The 15,692-nt window shown below is 36.3% G+C and overlaps 4 protein-coding genes and 1 non-coding gene across 6 annotated transcripts; 2 read left to right on the forward strand and 3 right to left on the reverse strand.

Moving 5' to 3' along the window:
* Position 1: 1 nt before the first annotated feature.
* LOC18038181 (uncharacterized protein At5g39570) lies at positions 2 to 3,038 on the reverse strand. Its single transcript, XM_006431147.2, has 2 exons — positions 1,728 to 3,038; positions 2 to 354 (listed from the first exon to the last, which is right to left on the reverse strand). The coding sequence occupies exons 1-2, from the start codon at positions 2,910 to 2,912 to the stop codon at positions 271 to 273; spliced, it is 1,269 nt and encodes a 422-aa protein (XP_006431210.1). The 5' UTR covers positions 2,913 to 3,038; the 3' UTR covers positions 2 to 270.
* A 772-nt stretch (positions 3,039 to 3,810) lies between these two features.
* Positions 3,811 to 6,907, forward strand: LOC18039050 (pectinesterase 31). Its single transcript, XM_006431148.2, has 6 exons — positions 3,811 to 4,324; positions 4,414 to 4,518; positions 4,971 to 5,048; positions 5,496 to 5,683; positions 6,344 to 6,517; positions 6,616 to 6,907. Exons 1-6 carry the CDS (start codon positions 4,082 to 4,084, stop codon positions 6,776 to 6,778), a joined length of 951 nt encoding a protein of 316 aa, XP_006431211.1. The 5' UTR covers positions 3,811 to 4,081; the 3' UTR covers positions 6,779 to 6,907.
* Positions 6,908 to 7,750: 843 nt separating this feature from the next.
* On the forward strand, positions 7,751 to 9,866 carry LOC18039988. Of its 2 annotated transcripts, XM_006431152.2 has the most exons (5): positions 7,751 to 8,127; positions 8,231 to 8,320; positions 9,042 to 9,191; positions 9,282 to 9,479; positions 9,578 to 9,866. In XM_006431152.2, the coding sequence occupies exons 1-5, from the start codon at positions 7,900 to 7,902 to the stop codon at positions 9,689 to 9,691; spliced, it is 780 nt and encodes a 259-aa protein (XP_006431215.1). In that variant the 5' UTR covers positions 7,751 to 7,899; the 3' UTR covers positions 9,692 to 9,866. The 2 variants fall into 2 exon arrangements, with proteins under 2 accessions (XP_006431215.1, XP_006431214.1); XM_006431151.2 differs by lacking the exon at positions 8,231 to 8,320 and having other exon boundaries at positions 7,795 to 8,127.
* Positions 9,867 to 11,601: 1,735 nt separating this feature from the next.
* On the reverse strand, positions 11,602 to 11,674 carry TRNAA-UGC. Its single transcript has one exon. It is a non-coding gene; the product is annotated as a tRNA-Ala (tRNA).
* Positions 11,675 to 13,152: 1,478 nt separating this feature from the next.
* On the reverse strand, positions 13,153 to 15,436 carry LOC18039083 (vesicle transport v-SNARE 13). Its single transcript, XM_006431153.2, has 6 exons — positions 15,291 to 15,436; positions 15,100 to 15,215; positions 14,936 to 14,994; positions 14,351 to 14,539; positions 13,616 to 13,786; positions 13,153 to 13,515 (listed from the first exon to the last, which is right to left on the reverse strand). Exons 2-6 carry the CDS (start codon positions 15,191 to 15,193, stop codon positions 13,363 to 13,365), a joined length of 666 nt encoding a protein of 221 aa, XP_006431216.1. The 5' UTR covers positions 15,194 to 15,215; positions 15,291 to 15,436; the 3' UTR covers positions 13,153 to 13,362.
* Positions 15,437 to 15,692: the final 256 nt, after the last annotated feature.

Here is a 15,692-nt window from a genome sequence, read left to right on the forward strand (position 1 = left end):
TAGAAAATATGAAATGCATTTCACACAACAACGAGAAACTACATGATAAAATAAAAACCAACACAAGTGTTTGGGATTTTATTAAGCAGCACAAACAGAGAGCTTTTAAGCAGCAACAAACACTGAATGACGCATAGTTTACAATAGCCAATACATGCCAAATGTCTTGGGGGGTCTAGAATCACCCAAAGGAAGACATGCCTCAACCCCCCATCCTTTATTTAGCAAACTACGGCATGAATTCCATTTAAAAGATAGCGAGCTTCTCGATCACTCGTCATTGTAGTGCCTGTGGTGGTGCTGGTGCTTATGGCGGCTATGCTTCTTCTCATCGTCATCATCACTGTCATCATCCTGCAATTTTCAGAATGAGCAAATATGAGTTTTGATCAGTCTTAACATAAAAACCACAAATTTCATTTTCTTCCACCTATCTACAATAAACAAATCAATCATGCAAAATGATGAAACCCAAAATCTAAGCCAACTCCAAATCAGAACAAATTTACATATTAGAGATGACCATACTTGGGAGCCATCAACTCCCATCCAATAATAGAGGGAGCAATATGGGGTAATTAAATGATAGACATGAGGGAAATCAATCATACTGAACCAAAAAAAAAAAAATTACAGCTCCGCGAGCCCCAGTTTTACGAACTAACTTGAGCTGTAATTGATCTCATGCTATTTCTATTAACAACAACAATAGAAAATAATTGGAAATCAAATAAACTAGAAATAATAAAGCCCCTTGAACCCATATCATAACGGAACTTATGATTTCACACATAATCATGGTTACAAGCCATCAAGTTCCATAATATTACTCTAGGAAACCATGTGTAGCATTCGACTACAATTCACAAATGTGACATAGCCATGCAGCCCTAAACTCTATCAGCCCCTTGAACTCTCGAGAGACACACTTGGCACAGGACCGGCTCAACTCTATGCTTGTTAATAGAAACAAGTCATTAGAAATTTGAATCTCTAAACATATCTTCACCCAAAGTACCAATATAATAATAATAAAAGTGACATTTAATAGTTGGGTGTAAATTTCAACAATAATATATCAAGACTGTAATTGAATTCTACGACAAAACAAAATTTGAACCCCAAGCAATAGCCTTATTCGACCAACAAAGTTAGTGAATCACATAGATTTCTTCAACAATTCATCCAATCATTCAAACTAACTGACCAAACCAAAACAATGCAATGTAATTCACAGTAATAATTCTGATTCCAATTCTAACCACAACAAATGCTAAACATCTCATCAACTTGCAAGAAAAGTTAGCAAATATACATAAAATATATAATCAAAGGAGCATACTTGGAAAAGAAAATCACGATCAATGAATCAAATCATTCAAATATCAAAATCAGAACTGTAATTGAATTCCAGGACAAAACAAAATTTGAACCCCAAGCATTAGCCTTATTCAACCAACAAAATTAGTGAATCATATAGATTTCTTCAACAGCTCATCCAATCATTCAAACTAACTGATGAAACCAAAACAATGGAATGTAATTCACAGTAATAATTCTGATTCCAATTCTAGCCTCAACAAATGCTAAACATCTTATCAACTTGAAAGAAAAGCTAGCAAATATACATAAAATATATAATCAAAAGGAGCGTACTTGCAAAAGAAAATCATGACCAATGAATCAAATCATTCAATATCAAAAGCATTCAAATTTCAAAACCGTACCTTCTTCTTGCGTCCATAGCCATACTCATGAGACCCGCCGCTATGTTCATCATCATCACCACGTCTCTCATAACCATAACTACTGGGCTTCTTATACCCTTCTTCGTCATCAGACCTCCCATGACTCGACTTCCTCTCAAATTTTCCATACTCCGAACCACCGCCGTACCCGCCTTCGTATTCAGATTCAGGTTTCCTCCCATACCCCGACTCGTACTCCGGCTTGCTACCATACCCGGATTCATACTCTGGCTTACGCCCATACCCAGATTCATACTCCGGTTTGCTGCCATATCCGGACTCATAATCGGGTTTACGCCCATAGCCAGATTCATGGGGCTTACTCCCATAGCCGGACCCATCATCATGCTTACTCCCGTAGCCGGACTCATACTCGGGTTTCCTACCATAGCCGGATTCAAATTCCGGCTTGCTGCCATACCCAGACTCGTACTCGGGTTTCCTACCATATCCGGATTCAAATTCGGGTTTGCTTCCATATCCAGACTCGTACCCTGGTTTTCCACCATAGCCAGATTCATATTCCGGTTTCTGGCCATAACCGGACTCATATTCGGGTTTTCGTCCATACGCTGATCCTCCATACTCGGACTCAGTCCTACCACCAAATCCGGATTCACCCGACTCCGGTCTCCGCCCATATCCAGAGCCATGCACCTCGGAATCAGGTTTCCTGCCGTACCCAGATCCATATTCCTCCGACTCGGGTCTCTTTCCGTACCCAGATCCATATTCCTGCGAATCAGGCCTCTTCGCATACCCAGAAGCATATTCAGATTCGGGCCTCCCCGACCCATAAGGTTCGGGCCTTCCCATTCCAGGCTGAAACCCATAAGCCGGCTGCGGCTGGGGCCTTCCTCCATAACCCGACCCACCCCCTGACCCGGGTACGAAACCGGGACGAGGCTTTGGTCGGGCGTAGGAGCTGTACTCGTTATTGAGAGCTTCGTCAGCGTAGGCTGAAGGCTCCGAGTGCGACGAGAACTTGGGACGAGCGTAGTCGAAGTCACCATCTGACGCCGACGATGATGGGTAACAAGTCTCATCGGACGGTGGCAGAGGACGGCCGTAAGTCAAAGTGATGTCGTATCCACCATCGTAGGGTGTTGGATCGTAATCGTCGAAATCAGTAACGTCATCGTCATTGTCAGCGTAGTACGGCATTGTTTCTCTGTTCCGATCGCGATTTTGTTTTGTTTTTGGGATCTGGAGAAAAATGAGTGGAGATTTTATTGTGGTGATATGACTTGCAAACGGTGTCGTTTGTGATAAGACGTTGTGTGTGTTGCCCGTTGGATTGGATTTGCTTTGATGCTAAAATGTTTAAAGAAGAGACACGTGCTTGCCGACGTTGGATTGACTTTACCTATATAATTAATTTTGAGAGTGAGGTCCAATCATTTAGTATAATATACTCAATTTTTCATAATTTTTTTATTTTATATATATATATATATATATATATATATAATATTATTAAAATTTAATTAATTTTATATTATTTAAAATTATTAATTACATCTTTATAAAAAATTAATAAAACGTTCAGAGCAACGTAAAATTGAAATATGGCTAAAAATATCCTATCTTTTTATTTTAATTTATATTTTTACTTTGGGTTTAATTTGCATGGGCCCCTAACAACTTTGCGATAGATTCACAACTCAATAATCAATGATGCTCCGGTAAGCTGCAGTTAATTCTATTAAGTTTCGTTTCAAATTGGGATGTGGTGAAAATAAATAAATAAATAAATAAAAATTAATAATATGTAATAAATATAAATTTTAATTATAACTTAATAAAATTATTAAAAATATAATAAATTTTTTATTATATAAATAAAAAATTATATTAATAAAATTTATAAATTATAATAAATAATATTTAATAAATAATTTAATATTATAATTTTTAAATTAGAGATGTCCAACTTCAACTCAATCGCACTCTAATTTTTAGATAAATAATTTTAGACGTGCACTTTTTCAAGAAAAAAAAAAAAAAAAACATAATAACGTGCATTATCTTGCTTCACCCTACTTATTAACTAGAAACAAATCCAAAGTTTATCAAAGCACTTTGGCATTTTCCGTTCACTTCCCTCCATTTCTCTTCAATCAAAATAAAAACCCAAAATAAAAATTCAATGAGGAGAAGATGATAAAAAACGCATCAACATCAATAGAGATTCTCTCTTTACATAAATAAAACCATTTAGCCACAATTACACCTTTTTGTTTAAATTTATCTTTGGGTGCGTTATTTCTCAGCAATCGATCCCATCGCCGCCTGCGCGGTGCGGGTGTGTTAGTTTCTTTTTGGTTTTGAAAATGGCATCATGTGTGGTGACGGTGGCGCAGGATGGGACGGGGCATTACAGGACGGTGCAGGAGGCAATAGATAGGGTGCCGCTGTGCAACACTTGTCGGACTCTGATTCGTATATCACCTGGGGTTTATAGACAGCCGGTGTATGTGCCAAAGACTAAGAACCTCATTACACTCGCGGGTCGTTGTCCCGAAAACACCGTACTCACTTGGAATAACACCGCCACTAAAATTGAACACCATCAGGTTCAGTACCTAGTGACTACTCATCTGTGTTTATGAACGTGTTCCCAAAACGGTTTTTTTTTAAACTAATATATATATATATTCCTCAGGCTGCGAGGGTAATTGGGACTGGGACTTTTGGGTGTGGGAGTGTGATTGTGGAAGGAGAAGATTTCGTTGCTGAGAATATCACTTTCGAGAATTCTGCACCTGAGGTTGCCTTTTATTTATTATATATATGCTTGATGAGTTTACATATTTGTTCTTTGATATTTTTGATGAAAAATGAGGCCTAAGCTAATTGATGATCTTGTTATGTTAGTGAGTAATGTTTCGATCTTGGCTGATTTGGTTTTTGGTAAAATGGGGAGACTTTTTTTTGTTACGTTGCACACATACTCACTGATTTTTTATTGTTTCTGCATATGCTATGATTTTCGGCATAGGGTTATATAATATGTTGGGTCTCTTGTAAAAGGGCAATTTTCATGCTAGCTTTATGATTTCTTAGAGTGTCCGCAACTGCATCGTGCCCTGTTAAAATTTGATGTGGAGATCTGGGTATTATTGGAGGTGCTTATTTTGAGTTGATTATAAATGCTTTAATAATTTCTTTAATATGATCTTTGAAGTTGTTATTCAGCACTCTCTGTCTTCCTCATTATAGGGTTCCGGCCAAGCTGTGGCAATCAGGGTAACTGCAGACCGATGCGCCTTCTATAACTGCAGGTTTCTTGGTTGGCAGGTTTGTTAAATTTCAATATCGATGACTATGTTTGATTAGGGATTCATGAAATGTAACTTGCATATCTCAGATTCTTGACCAGGTTATTGATTTTCCGGACATAACCTAGGTGACTGATTCCATTTGAACAGTAATTTTTCCTGTGAATGATGTATTGTGTGAAAACTTTCTAAAAGTCAAAGCAGCACCCAATATATTTAAAATTTTGCTATAGTTGGAAAAAGGATTTGCTTCATAAGCAGTATGATAGACATTTTCGGCACAGAGATATAGGATCTATCATATATCAACCGAGGGCAGTGGATGATAACCTAGATGCTTGTATGTGCATATTAATTGCATTAAAATTGTTTCATTTTCAGGATAAATCAGAAAAATATCACGTTCATTTTTGTTTTACAATTGCAATTCTAGATATACAGTTGCTGATTGTTATTTTGCATGCAGGATACTCTTTACTTGCATTATGGAAAACAGTATCTGAAAGATTGCTATATTGAAGGAAGTGTGGATTTTATATTTGGGAATAGTACTGCTCTCATAGAGCATTGTCATATCCACTGCAAGTCGCAAGGTTTTATTACTGCACAAAGCAGGAAATCCTCTCAGGAGACAACTGGTTATGTGTTTTTGAGGTTTGTATTTGCTCATTTTTCTTTTCCTTTCTTTTTCACTTTGTTATCACTAATGGCATTTATACAGTTTAAACCTGCAAAGCTTTTTTAGGGCTCAAAATTGTTCCTTGAAAACTTCAATATATATCAGCGAATGATCTTTTGAACCCCTTGAAAAATTAGAGAGTTATTTGGGCCACTGAACTGCAATTATGATTTTTTATATCCTCATTGTTTAACATAACCAGTCCCCTCCCTGAAGAAAGGCATGCATATGAAGCATGGACTTCAATAATAATGTTCATGTATATGGTGGAATGATTTGTTTGGATTAGCAAGAGTTTGACTTGACTCCTTTTAGAACTTTCTGAGACAAACTTAGAACACTGATTTTCTAGACACTTCCATGTGTTGTAGTGTTCTCTAAGGTCTGGTTCCAGGCATTTTCTCCATGATCTTATGCCTTATGTTCTTGAAATACATTCATCATAACTTGCTGGCTCACTGAAATTGGGTGGGATGATTTTTCATATGTGACAACACTGAAATCATGTTAGAAGGATTGTGCCAGACAAAGATATCCTAGTTCTTTGGTAGTACCTTTGTTTCCGATGCCTAATGCTCTCTGTAATCCTCTTGTTTTTTCTTACTTCTTCCTAACAGTTTATCTACTTGATGCAGATGTGTGATCACTGGGAATGGAGGGACAGGATATATGTATCTTGGACGCCCATGGGGACCTTTCGGAAGGGTGGTCTTTGCATTTACATATATGGATCAATGTATCAGACATGTAGGCTGGCATAACTGGGGCAAAGTGGAGAACGAGAGGAGTGCTTGCTTTTATGAGTATAGGTATCTCATGTTTATGCATATCTTAAATACATTCAATTTAATTGTGTTTCCCAGTCATCAGAGTTAATTGAGTTCCGTTTGCACAATCAAAACTGTAGGTGTTTTGGACCAGGTAGCTGCCCAGCAAAACGCGAAACCTGGGCTAGAGAACTGTTAGATGAAGAGGCAGAACAGTTTCTCATGCATAATTTCATCGACCCAGATCCTCAAAGACCTTGGCTTGCCCAGAGAATGGCCGTGAGGATACCATATTCTGCTTAAAGATGACAATTGAATAAGACAAGCATGAGGTTCCCAGCAAATAAGACCGAAATTGAGATCAATAAAATCGTACTTGTGTCATGACGAAAGATGTTGTGTGCTTATTACTGTAGTAATTTAATGGGTGATCAACCCTTCTCTTTCATTTTATTTTTCCTATTAGAATCTCAAGAGAACTTTAGTATCATACACGCTACGGAGCATTTGTTGTTTCCTACGATTCAATGGCGTCAGTCGAACATGTACGCATGATCTTCCTGGCCTCCCAAAAATCATTTTATGAAAATTAGAACTGTTATATGGAGAGAGAGTTTTTTTTTTTTTAGTGCGGATGTTTTTTTTTTTATCGCATGAACATGTTTTTAAACCGTACGATTTATTAGAGTTAAATTTTAATGCTATTAAATTAGATAATATTATAATACACTAAAAAACAATTCTATTAAACTACTTGTCTTAATAGCATGTACATTTAAATAAAATGACAGTGCCCCACTTATCCCAGCCTACATGTCTGATAAATTATGGTCCTCTTCTTCATGTGTAAAGTGTAATTATCACTACGCTTTGAGCTCTACAAGGTACCAACCATGCCAATTTTGCCCTTTGTGTTTTAATTACATATTTTTTTGTGGTTGTATTGTGTAGGCTACTCCACTAATGGGTTAGATTGCGAATTGCGTACGGATCCTTAAACTCTGAAACAACAAAGAAATCGGAAGAACACAGTCATAGCAAAATAATTAATTAATTAGTAATCGAAATAATTGTCAAGTGACACGGGCGGGCACGAATCTTGTGATTGAGAATAACAAGTAAAACAGAACCACAATCATTTAGTGAAAACTGAAAAGAAACCAAAAAAAAAAAAAAAAGAGTAAAATTGCAGTTAACTGCGTATTGAAGAGCACCCACGTACACTTTGATAGTTAAAATTAGCTGACAATTGTTGTAATCCCAGTCAATAAACGGTGGGGGCTAAACCCCCAGCACAAGAGGCCAAGAGAGTCTCTGTAAAAGCGCCACGTGTACAAAGCGAACAGCCAACTCAGATTCGCTTATCTTTCTTCTTCTTAACCACAACTTCAATCACTTTCCTGTCTTTCAATTTTCAGTTGAAAATGAGTAAAATTGCATCCACTTCTCTGGCGCCATGTCACCATGGAGATAGATGGAGAGTGAAGCTGATGCAGCACCACCAGCAGCCACAATGGCAATGCCATGCAACAACCAAGTCTGAGAAACGATCATCATCACAGCCGTTGATGGTCAAGAATCAGATGGCCGTTAAGCCTGCAACTTACTCTTCAAGAATCGCTACTGATATTCCTCTATACGAATCTCCTGGGGTCTGTCTACCTTTTTGCTTTAACTCTCTCATTTTTCTTTTTTCTTTTTTCTGTGTTTGCAATTTCAGGTGGGGTTGCTCTTTGACTTGTGTTTATGTCGCAGGCTTTGTTTGATCAGTACTTGGAGGACAAGCCAAGAGTTTTTAATGCAATGTTTCCTGATAATAAACAAAGAAGTCAGAGGCTTAATGAGGTTTCTAATTTTGGTTTTGTGTTTGATTTCACTGTTTACGGTTCTGGAATTTTAGACCAGTTTTGTTTACAATTATGTGCCTACAATGAGTTTTGTAGCATTATTCCAAGCTAATATTTTGGAATTGTTGGTAATTGATATGATTATCTGGGCTTAATTATGAGACTTGATCTCCTTGTTTTCTTGTCATTTGGATGGAATTTAGTAATGATTCTCTTCTAAGAATGGGAGTCCATCTGACTAAAAGAATCGCTTGCTTTAGAATTTGTCAATAAACGATATAGTAGTACTGGCAATGGTGGTTGTGAATCGTCATGATTGAAAGATCGCATAATCATACCTAACCATGTAGTTCTAGTCGAAAGAGAGTGAGATTGATTCTTCTAGCTTTATCTGTTGAGAATATATTAATGCCAAGTTAAGCTATCAGAGGATCTCTTCATGGTGTATGATACCTAGATATACTTGCTTGATTTTAAGGCCTTTACATAGATCCGTCGCATAGCCTGAACAAAAATTTGCCAAAAGATCTTCTTTGCATTTAGACCTGTGTAGTCTTTTCAAAAACAGAAGTTGTATATCACCCCCAAATGATCGTTGGTAGAAGTCAGAATATAGCCATCAGCTTAAATGCTTTTTAAGCCTACGCATTCTTTTTATATGTAAGAGAAGGTTCCCTAAATCTGAGATATGTAATTTGGATATATAATATATTTTGCAGGATGAGTGGAGGATTCAAATGCTGCCGATACAGTTCATCTTCCTGACTGTGAAACCAGTAATAGACATGAGGTTGAGATGCAAAACAGGAGGGAAAGACTACCCACCAGAAGTTCCTCAAGATATCACAAAGGTTCTTGAGCTTGACATTGTAAGTTGTAGATGCACAGGAATGAATGTTTAACGTATTTAATTTTCTCACCATTCCCGTATGATACACACCAAATCCATTCTTTTTCAGACAAGATGGGAGCTCAGAGACCTTGAAAATGTTATTAAACCATCTCAGTTTTCTCTTAGTGTGAAAGGGGCCTTATATTCTGACAGACGGGGAACAAGGAGCCGGCTTAAAGGTCAATTGGAGATGAATATAAGCTTTGTACTTCCTCCTGTGCTTGCTTTGATCCCTGATGATGTCCGCCGCAATGTTGCAGAGTCGGTAAGCCCCTACAAGAAGCCCTTTTTATAACGACTGTTTACACATATTTTTGCTCCAAGTTCTAGCCAAACCTCTGTAAATAAATATTTCCGGAACAGGTGTTAACAAGATTGATCGAGGACATGAAGCAGAAAGTTAATGGTAGCTTGCTAAAAGGTTACAGTAAATTCAAGAGGGAGAGCCTAAATGGTGTGAGGCATCAGACAAGATGAAACTGAGGGCATCTGGCCGAGTTGGAAAATAATACAGAGCTCGCTAGGATTAATTATTAATATTCTCGGAAAAAAAGAAAACTATTATTGTGTAGAAATTCTACTCGGGAACCATGATTGTAGTTCATTCTTGTATTCATGTTAGATAACATGGTACAAAGAGAAGTTACTGAAATTGGCTGTCAGTTTTTTTGTTGATTTTGATGCCTTATTGTTGAAGTTTTAATAAATTTGTGTTTTCTATTCATTATGGTTGAATTTAAACAATCTTCCTTGCACTCTAGAGGAATCCCATTATAATGAATAAAGTTGAAAACTGCTCTTATGTTCTTGGCACTTCTTTGAAATTTAGTTGTAATTCGCAACTCATTGTTGAAAAAAAAAAACACAATCCCCACTACATCTGTATGCTGGATAAAAGTAAGGAAAATGCTATTTTCCCCGGGTCAAACCCCGAATTAATTCAAAACGGCGTCGTTTTGGCTTCTTCTTTTTTTGCCCGTTTGGTTGCATGAAACGTGGTCGTTTCATCTAGTAAAGAGAAAACAAACTAAAGCATTTTCCTAAGGCAGAGAAACGAAGACGCTATGCAGAGAAACAACTCTTCCTCTTTGATTTTTCAGTCACCAGTGTTGAAGCTTTTCCTCTTCCTTTTCTCATTGTTGCAGTTTTTCTCATTTTAACTTCTTGCAGATGCAAGTTCTTGAATTTTGCAAAGAATACAAGATGTCGGCAATGCAAAGAGAACCCACCAAAGCGACAACTCAATCCGGGGGAATGGGAATGTAAATCGTGAGTATTTTTTCACGTCTAATGTTTATAACTTTCTAAAAATCAATATGTAGAGAGTTTCTCAGTCAAAAATGTGTTACAACGAAAAGTTTATTATTTTTTATAGGAGCAACTTCATCAATTTCAGAAGAAACATGGTATGTTGGAAATGTAATCATAAACGACCAAAGGCATTGAACCCTTCTTACACATCTGCTCAGCCAGAACACAGACATAGAGGCAATTTTAATCACAGTAGATTGAAGCTTATGGCCAAAAAAGGAGCAAATTATTGTGAACCTGTGGGGCTGGATAGACAGAGTAAAAACAGAGACGCAGATATGTGGAGATTTGCAGAGGAAGGGAGTGAGGACGATAATGATCAATTAACTTCATGGGATGAAGTTCCTGAATCCAATGATTTTCCCAGTTCAAGAGATGAGGGTGATACGTCTCAGAGTTTTCTAGAAAAGGGACAATAGTTAAACTCACGATATAAAAAAGGAACTAAGAATACGGTGACGTAAGAGATTATGTTGACTTGTTTAAATCTACCGCTGATGAAGAAACGAACCGGTGATTTGGGCACAGATATAAAATCGAAAATCGATAAAAGAACAAGAATTTGTGCCCAAGATTTTTTATTATTTCTAAAGCTGTAGGTGGTTCCAGATTTGGTAGAAACTTCCAGATTTGGGGGGAAAAAGGAAGACGAGAAAACGAAGAGGGGAAGACGAAAACGAAGAGGACAAAACGAATGGCAAATTTCCCTGGTAAAACGAAAAGGAGAAAACAAAGAGGGGAAGATGAAAACGAAGAGGAGAAGACGAAAACGAAGAACGAAGAGGGGAAAACGAAGAGGAGAGCTTTTGCTAGGGTGAAACGGTAGCGTTTCATATAGAAAAGAAAACGGCATTATTTTGCTTTAATTTTCGGGGTTTGACCCGGGGCAAATAGCAGAACTCTAAAAGTAAAGTTTGATAGACGGGCAATAGGGCACTTGTGATGAGAGTAACAGATCATCATAATTTAAAAAAGCAATTGTGATTAGGCGACCAAACAATGGAGCACTCGCGACGAGACCCTGCCCGGTATGTGAAAACATAAAAGAATTCAGCCGTTGCTAAAAGAACTTGATGTGGAGATGCGGGGGATCGAACCCCGTACCTCTCGCATGCAAAGCGAGCGCTCTACCATTTGAGCTACATCCCCATCCGTCTGCTCTTGTGTTCTCCGGCAGCAATTATTACTAATAGTAAGAACCAAAATTGAACTGACCACTAAGTTCATGTCACCACAGCAGATATAATTAACTCTTATTTAAGTATGTGCAATCTTAGCTGCTGAGGATTCTTGTCAGCCTCCACCATCTCCACCGCCACATTATCATGTCATGTCGGAGGGGAGATTCGTTTGATGGTCACCGATACAGCTACCAGTCGCTAATTATAATTGGAATCCACAAGGTCCTGGCCCAGAAATCAGTTAATGCAATCTTTCTTAATCGGTTAATCCGACGACAACCCGAGTTAAAGGTTGTCGACTTGTTTATCATAAACAAACAGCCTTCAATTCAAGTGCGACATGCATTAGATAATTGTTTATTATTCATTCTCATTGTGGTAATCTTGTAATATTTTCTAACGTGTTCCACTTAATATGTAACATCAGTAGAGAAACATTTTTTTTAAAAAAAAAATTAATATCCCAATTACTTAAAAAAAAAATTTGTTAGGGTAATTACTTAATGTTTTTTTTTCATATTCTATATATTTAACAACCATTTAAATTTAAGCTCATACCATACATATTTTAGGAAGAAGTAACTTTTGGTGCATTGGTATTCATTTTTAGTTGAATAATAAAACAAATGTGTAAAAAGTGATGGGACATAAAGGGATTAAATGAAAAATGAAAATAATTATGTAATTCTTCGAATATCTCTATTACACATATCAAGAATCAATATCATAAATGCAGAAGCAGAGAGAGGTTCCCCATCTTCATGATATTCCTACACCTACACGTTTGTTTAGAGGAAGATGATTAGCATTTCAAAAACTATTTAATATTTTTTTTTTACTTTTTTTTTTCTCCCAGAAAAGAGCTTCAAGAGATTATTAAAGGAACACATACAAATTATGAACAAATAGTTATACAAGGTCTAAATTTTTTATTGTTCTAAATTCCTAATTGCTCTAACTTTCTTAACAACATCTGATTTTGAACTGCCTATTATCTTATAGAAACAAATTAAAATTTATATCAGCTTATTTAAGTGTGGGATAAATCTTATCAGAACCATAAGTATGAGATGAATCTTACCTTACCATTATATGAAACTTCAAGCGATGTTCAACACGCCAGAACTTTCTGAAACTACTCCAATTCAATATTGAGTTTTCTCAAAATGCCCTGATTATATGAATCTTTTTGCCAATTCAATTCCCGAAAAGGCCCAAATGTAACTTCCAAGCCATGCCGAGAATTTTTTCGGATGCCTTGATTATAAGAATGAGTACTGATATTTAAACCCCTCAAATTATCAGAGTTACTCCCATTTTTCAACTAATTATTTGTATTTCCATTGAAGGAGTCAAGTGATACTTGATTATATGCCGAATAAGCTACTCCAGCTCTCTAAACAAATATACATGTGTGTTGTAGGTAACAGAAGAGAAGCTGCGACATATCAAAAACAATTCTTAACATTCACTCCTTGGAAATTAAAGCACCACACAGACTGGACAAACAAGAGGTTGCTTTACTTTTGCACCCAAAGGCAAACCAACAAAAAGAACTGGCAACACAACAAAATGTTAAATGAGAAATATAAAAGGAAAAAATTTAAGCGTTTGAACTTAGAAGAACACCCACAATCCAATGAGAAAGCATCTTGTCTATTTAGCAAGTTTGAAGTACAAAATCAAGATGATTGCAATAACGAGGACTGCGACAACAGTACCAATAATCCACTTGTTCCTGCTCATCCTTCTTGACATGGCCGTTAAAACTTTCTTACTCTTGCTAACGTTATCATCCACTCCATGAAGCTGTAGCTCAAGAACAAAAAGCAGTAAATAAACTGGCACAAGACAAGGAATCAAAAGATGGAGAGCTCATAAGAGACTATAAATGAATAAAGAAACATACTGTATTATGAGCATGCAAAAGAGATTGTCTTTGTGAACTCAGATCTTGAAGAATTGAAACACCAAGCTCTTCTGTTTCCAGCATGGTTCTTCTACTATCTTTAATTCTATCAGTGGACTGATTTACCCTTTCCGTTGACATCATTAACCTTGACCTTTGATCAGCTGATGCCTATTGCACGTGGATCAAACATTCCTCGAGTAAGGATATGACTGAAGACTAGCAGTTAAACCTAAAACTAATAAGATAGCGATCAAACAGTATAAAGTTTTTAGTAAGCTACCATCACAGAAATACTATGATTACAATTTACAAATTAGAAGCAAAAAGAATAACACTTTCACACCATTAGTCACAAATTTGTAAAACCCATATTTGCAACAAAGCATAAAGGAAAAGATAAAAAATTAAACTTATTACATGATAATTTACATCCTTGAATTGCTTCCTAGGTGCATATACAAGAAAATTAACAAGGAATGCATTCAGGCAAACAATAGTTCACGCAAATGAACTTGAATTTGCAACTGGGTTCAACTTTTATTCCATTCCAGTCTTAAACCATTTTCCCTAGATCCAATTCTGACAAATCTCTCTCTCTCTCTCTCTTATATATATATGAAAATAGAAACATCTTTTTTTTTAATAAGAAAATAGAAACATCTTTTTTTTTAATAAGAAAATAGAAACATCTTAGCGAAACTAATAAAAGAAAGCCAGATGAATCAAACAAACCGTCAAAGCATCGGCCATTCCTGATTCCAACAACTCATCTCGAGCAGCGGCATTCAAATTTCCAGAAACAAGTCTTTTAACTTCACTTTTCAGATTGTTTAAATCTGATTTATACTCCCTTAACTTAGCTAGAAGTACAGCCTTAACATTTGGCTGCAAACTTCTTGCCTCAAGGTCCATTTTTCGTATCTGCCAAAACATAACCAATCAACATCAAGTTCAAAAAGATAATCCAGACCGTGCTAGAATAATTAGAGCATTCTTTGTTTGCAATCCAAAGAGTTTTTACTATTAAATCCAAAACTGGTGAAAATTTCATAATAGCAGAAAAAGTTGAGGGGGAAAAAAAACTCTTAATATACAAAAACCCATCCAATTAAATTCCGACACTCCAAACCTTATCTTCTGCGATTTTTTCATGTATAATTTCACAAAACAGCAGAATGGACTATTTATTTTTCCTTCTTCAAACAATGCACGTTGTTATTCAATTAACAAAATCTTCAAAAAAAAAAGAAAAGCTAAAAGAATAACAAAATTGAATTACGATGTCTAACCAAACACTGCCTGAATAAAAAACCGTACCAAAGATTCAGCCTCATCCAATCCAGTTTGAATTTCAGATACTTTTTGCTTCTTCCTTTCTGCAAATAATTAAATAATATTACAAAAATTCACACATCAAAGCTTCATCACTAATGTCAAAATAAAACTAATTTAATTATTAATTTTCAGTAACTTTTATTTACCTCCATCAAGAGACGCAGCTGCCGTACACTTTTTTGAGAGATTCGCTGAAATCTCACAGTATTGTCGCTCGTACCTTTCAAATACGTCACTCATTATCTCTTAATCCGAATGAAATCTGTTCACAGCCAACAAATTAAATCAAATTAAACTTAAAAAAAACAAAAATTAAATAAAAACTATAAAAACTTACTTGTGATGAATTATCGAACTGCGAAGATCGTCTAGAAAGAGAGTTTGATTCGGTTGCGATCGCGAAGGTTCTGTGAATTGGTTTTGTAAGTTCTTTTGAAAATGATCGAAACGACAGCGATCGTGTGCGTAGTGGATGAAATGGAAAAAGGTAAATGATAAAGCTACTTAATGGGGAACGGGTAGGAATGACACGTGCAATAAATGTGGTGGCTATTGATTGGTTTCCTTGGGTGAGATTAGATTTGCTCTGCCCTACGTGGGTGGGAGCGGAGAATATCCGGTAATGCCCTTGACTTTTCAGTTGGTGTTAATTTTATTGTTTATGATAATTTAGACATTATTTAAGGTTGCACCGAGGGACATATTTAATTATAATATAAATCTAATAAATGAAATTATT

This window comes from Citrus clementina, unplaced genomic scaffold (genome assembly GCF_000493195.1).
Source record: "Citrus clementina cultivar Clemenules unplaced genomic scaffold, Citrus_clementina_v1.0 scaffold_6, whole genome shotgun sequence".
NCBI classification, from domain to species: domain Eukaryota; kingdom Viridiplantae; phylum Streptophyta; class Magnoliopsida; order Sapindales; family Rutaceae; genus Citrus; species Citrus x clementina.

Excerpts from the sequence above, each read along its gene's own strand:
- LOC18039988 (XM_006431152.2), top strand. The coding sequence starts at position 7,900 with ATGAGTAAAATTGCATCCACTTCTCTGGCGCCATGTCACCATGGAGAT. Across the intron at positions 8,128-8,230 it reads CTCTATACGAATCTCCTGGG|GCTTTGTTTGATCAGTACTT; the intron begins GTCTGTCTACCT and ends TTTATGTCGCAG. Across the intron at positions 9,480-9,577 it reads GCCGCAATGTTGCAGAGTCG|GTGTTAACAAGATTGATCGA; the intron begins GTAAGCCCCTAC and ends TTTCCGGAACAG.
- LOC18039083 (XM_006431153.2), bottom strand. The coding sequence starts at position 15,193 with ATGAGTGACGTATTTGAAAGGTACGAGCGACAATACTGTGAGATTTCA. Across the intron at positions 14,995-15,099 it reads AGCTGCGTCTCTTGATGGAG|AAAGGAAGAAGCAAAAAGTA; the intron begins GTAAATAAAAGT and ends AATTATTTGCAG. Across the intron at positions 13,516-13,615 it reads TTTTGCATGCTCATAATACA|CTTCATGGAGTGGATGATAA; the intron begins GTATGTTTCTTT and ends CTTGAGCTACAG.
- LOC18039050 (XM_006431148.2), top strand. The coding sequence starts at position 4,082 with ATGGCATCATGTGTGGTGACGGTGGCGCAGGATGGGACGGGGCATTAC. Across the intron at positions 4,519-4,970 it reads TCGAGAATTCTGCACCTGAG|GGTTCCGGCCAAGCTGTGGC; the intron begins GTTGCCTTTTAT and ends TCCTCATTATAG. Across the intron at positions 5,684-6,343 it reads ACTGGTTATGTGTTTTTGAG|ATGTGTGATCACTGGGAATG; the intron begins GTTTGTATTTGC and ends TACTTGATGCAG.
- LOC18038181 (XM_006431147.2), bottom strand. The coding sequence starts at position 2,912 with ATGCCGTACTACGCTGACAATGACGATGACGTTACTGATTTCGACGAT. Across the intron at positions 355-1,727 it reads GCTATGGACGCAAGAAGAAG|GATGATGACAGTGATGATGA; the intron begins GTACGGTTTTGA and ends TGAAAATTGCAG.